This window comes from Dipodomys spectabilis, unplaced genomic scaffold (genome assembly GCF_019054845.1).
Source record: "Dipodomys spectabilis isolate Male_0828 unplaced genomic scaffold, ASM1905484v1 ptg000480l, whole genome shotgun sequence".
In the NCBI taxonomy this organism is placed as follows: Eukaryota; Metazoa; Chordata; class Mammalia; order Rodentia; family Heteromyidae; genus Dipodomys; species Dipodomys spectabilis.
The window spans coordinates 30,945-35,000 of NW_024871157.1; the positions used below are offsets into that span (position 1 = coordinate 30,945).

The following is a 4,056-nucleotide window of genomic DNA, read 5'->3' on the forward strand; positions in this document are numbered from 1 at the left end:
CAGATCTCAGCCTCCTGAATAACTAGGATCACAGGTGTGAGCCACCAGTGCCCGGCTACTAATTTATTTTTAATTTCAGCTATCACCAAGGGCGGCGCTAGCATTTCAGCTTTACTCTTTTTATAGGATCTCTCTCCAGCTTTTACCCATTGTCTCAGTCTGCTTTCTGTTGCTAAAATAAAATGGCTGGGTGGACAGCAGAGGCTCCCTCAGCCCCACATCCGGCTGACCGGCCTCCGAGAGGACTCCGTGCAAGTGGCCCCCGCGGGAGCGGAGGTCGGGGCACAGTCCAGGGCCGGAGGTCAGGCTTGCTCTTCTGTGACAACCTCCTCAAGATAACTCACCAGGATCGGCAGGGACGCCCCGAGCCTCTTCTTAGGGCAGCTCTGCCCAGGGCCTAGTGCCCTCCCGGGGCACCAGCCCCCTGCACCGCCGGTGGACACCACGCCTCCAGCCACCGGGCCATGCACGCCCATTTCCCCACTCCTCATAACCCAGCCTCATTCTTCTGGACACCACCGGCTTCCAGAACCAGAGACTGACCACAGGCCTCCCGCGCGCCAGGGCAGCGCTCAGCCGCGGAGCCACGGCCCTGGGCCGCTGGGTGTGTTCTCTCTGGTCTGTGCACCTCCTTTTCCGGTGTCTTCCTGTGTGGAGGAATGGCGGCGCACACTGTGGGCGCTGTGGAGGACGCACCGCAGAGACTCTGGGCTCTGAAGACGCGCGGGGCTCTTCTTTTATTAACTACATCGGTGTTTTTGGTTCCTCGACACCTTTCTCACTCACACGCGGTCCGTGGCAGCAGACTCCAGACCCAGGGAGGCCCCCGGGGTTGCAGCCCTTCCCTGAGGACAGGAGGCCGGCACCGCCTTGGCTCCAGCACTCCAGAAGCGCCTGGCACCTCCAGACCACCAAGAATTACTTCAGATCCACAACGGCGAAGGAAAAAAACTACAGGTGGGAGAAAATTCCCAGGTAGACGGTTCGTACTTACAACCCCAGAACTCAGGAGGCTGCAGCAAGAGGATATGGAATGTAAGGCCACACACAAATACACGCACGCACACACATGCACACACACACATACACAAATACACACGCACACCCACGCACATACACGCACGCACACACACGCGCACACACAAATACACACACGTGCACGCACACGCACACACACATACACAAATACACACGCACACACATGCACACACGCGTGCACACACACATGCACACACGCATGCACACACACATGCACACACCTGAGACGCGGCTCCGAGGCAGAACTCTTGCTTAGCATACATGAGACCCTGGGTTTGGTCTCAGATCACTGTGTAAGACAGACAGACGTATAGACACTGCAGGATATTTAAAAGCCACCCAAACAGAATCTCTAAATTCATTACCCTTAAAATTCAAAAGAGTTCAAAGAAACCCAAAAATAGAATGACATTCTGAATGTCAATTGCGTCAGATGGCAGCCCTCCTCTAACCTCACATTTACCTGGCAGCTCTTCAATAAATGTCAGCGTGTCTGCTGGGCGGGAAGTCAGTGGCAGGGTCTCCAGGGCCTCCAGTCCGAAGGGATGCAGATTCCCCGCAGAGAGGCTCTCCCTGGGAACGGAGTTCTCCCCAGGAAACAGGAACTCCCCGGCCACCGATTAATTAGAATGAACGACTGACTCCATTCCATCTTCTGCTTGGGCCATTGTATTAATTACAACAGCCTCCAAATCTTTCTTATAGGCCAATTACTCCACAGTAATTAGATCTGAAGTCAACCAGAGTTGGAAAGCATTATGAGCATGTAAGTTCTCTAACTTCTCCTCTGTTGATTGTATCCACTCAAGCACTTTCCCTTCACAGATCTGATTTCCAGAGCTGTTTGGCCTGAGAAGCCAGTAGAAGCTGGACTTCCACAAGCTACAACAGGGCAACACAGCTAACAAGCTGCGGTTTTCTCTCCTCTCCCCCAGGCTGTGCTCCGGGGCTGGAGAGGCCCAGGCTCCACCGCTGAGGACTCTGGGAGTCTGCACAGCATTTGGATGGCAGCACTTGACTTTGCCAGATGCTCACATGCACAGAGGACGTGCACCTGCCCAGCAGGCCCTCCCCAGAGAAAGGCACTGACCGGCCCAAGACAACACAACAGCAGGGCCGTCCGCCCGGGGCCCAAGCCGGGCTGCACTGTCAAGGATCTCTGAGGATGCCTGATGCCCAGCTGCTAGCTGAACTTTGATCCTGCCCAGCAGCCACCATGGGGGGGCCCTGAGTACAGGGCGGAGCCCAGCCCAGCAAGGGTGGCGCCCCAGCCTGATAACCAAGCAAAGAGTACATCCCGACTCAGATCCCACCATGCCAGCGCCCACCACGCCAGCGCCCACCACGCCAGCATCCACCATGCCAGCGCCCACCACAGCTCAGCACCCACCACAGCTCAGCGCCCAACACGCCAGTGGCTTTGAAAACTCCATTCAGTCTTAAAGCAGTCATCTGTCAGCTTGGTCTGACAGACAGAGGCTGCCGACTCCCCCCAGTGAGCGAAGCCAGAACTCCGAGACCCGCGCTGGCCGCACCCAGATGAGGCCTTATGGGCAGAGACAGGTGAGCTTTCAGCAGACCTGGAATGAGTGGAGTCGGGCCGCCCAGAACATCCACTCACACGCCCAGGGAGACTCGGAGGAGCCGGAGGCAGGGCAGCCAGACGGGGCACGGAAGGGCCGAGGGAAGCCAGCGGCACTGGGAGTAGGCTCCGACATCTCACCAACCGAGCAGCCGAGCGGCAGAGGGGCGGGCATCATCTGCGAGTCTCGCCGGCCGGCCGGGAGGCGTGGCCAGAGCGCTGCCCATGGGGAGTGGAGCCCTGACCCCTGGTGGGCCTCGAGGGCCCTGCTGACAAACCACCAGGGGTCTCAGCCCTGTCCCCAGAAGCCGCCGAGGGAAGCGAGGGTTTGACCTCTTTCTGGATTCGGAGCTGCTGGGGGTGAGTGCCCGCGTGCACCGAGGGGAAGGAGGCCACGGGCTTCCATGCCGGGGGTGGGGAGGACCACGGCAGGTTCACCCCAGCTGCACCAGCCTCCCCGCTACCAACCTCAGGAAGAGATAGGCTGACGACAGCCCCGCCGCCCAGCAGGAGGCAGAGCCGCAGTGTCAGGCACACACGGGGCACGATTCCACTGCCGTCTGCCTGGACCTTGGCGGGAGACGGGGAGACCAGGGCAGGCAGTAAGTCTCCACGCGTGCCCCGAGGCCGGTTCGTGAAAGGCTGAAGCCTGGTGCTTGCTTCTGCCTACAGCCTCGTCTCTGCCAGGTGCCACCCTGAAGCCACCATGCCACGGCAACATAAAGGAGTGGGCATGAGCCCCACTGAGCACCAAGCCCAGAGCAGGGCCGAGCGCGCGGGGCACCGAGCACCAAGCCCAGAGCGGGGCCGAGCGCGCGGGGACAGGCCACGGCGCCAGGAGAGGGCCGAGCGCCTGCGCAGTCAGGCTCACTGTCCTGTCCCCCTGCGCTCCCTTCCATGTGCCGTCTCTCCAGCCTTTCTGGCTGGGCTGAACTACATCTTCCAGCATCCTCCTGGTGTGTTTCTAGTTGGTGTGGGCCACAATAGAGACTGCTGGGAGATCTGGGAGAGCAGGAGGAAGCGCAGGGTCGATCCACAGCAAGTGGTTTGGAGCAAGCACATGCATAATGATAATGACAATATCAACAGAAAACTTTAAATATAAAGCAACTCCTACAAGTGCATGACAGAGTTCAGCTGATAGATTCTCAGTCAGTGTGAGTTTGCGCGAATTTGTGGCAGAAATAAAGTCTCTCTGGATTTATCAGTCAGTAAGACCTGGGGTTGGCGGCCAGCACAGCGGCGGACGGAGCCAGAAGAGATGAAAAGGCCGGTTGCGCTTGAAAATGGTGGTGCTAACTGCAAAAGAGCCTCAGGGCAGTGCCCAGGCCCTGAGTTCAAGCCCCAGGACAAGGAAGGGAGAGAGGGGGAGGGAGAGGGAGAGGGGGAGGGGGAGGGGGAGGGGGAGGGAGAGGGGGAGGGAGAGGGGGAGGGAG

At 58.9% G+C, this 4,056-nt stretch overlaps 1 protein-coding gene across 1 annotated transcript in view; it reads right to left on the bottom strand.

The window, feature by feature from the left end:
* Nucleotides 1-2,794: 2,794 nt before the first annotated feature.
* The window catches only part of LOC122098492 (transmembrane protein 132B-like), a 102,259-nt gene continuing 100,997 nt past the window's right edge, over nucleotides 2,795-4,056 (bottom strand). The window contains exon 6 of the mRNA XM_042668940.1: nucleotides 2,795-3,190. Coding sequence (XP_042524874.1) covers nucleotides 2,795-3,190 — 396 coding nt within the window. The remainder of the gene's footprint in view (nucleotides 3,191-4,056) is intronic.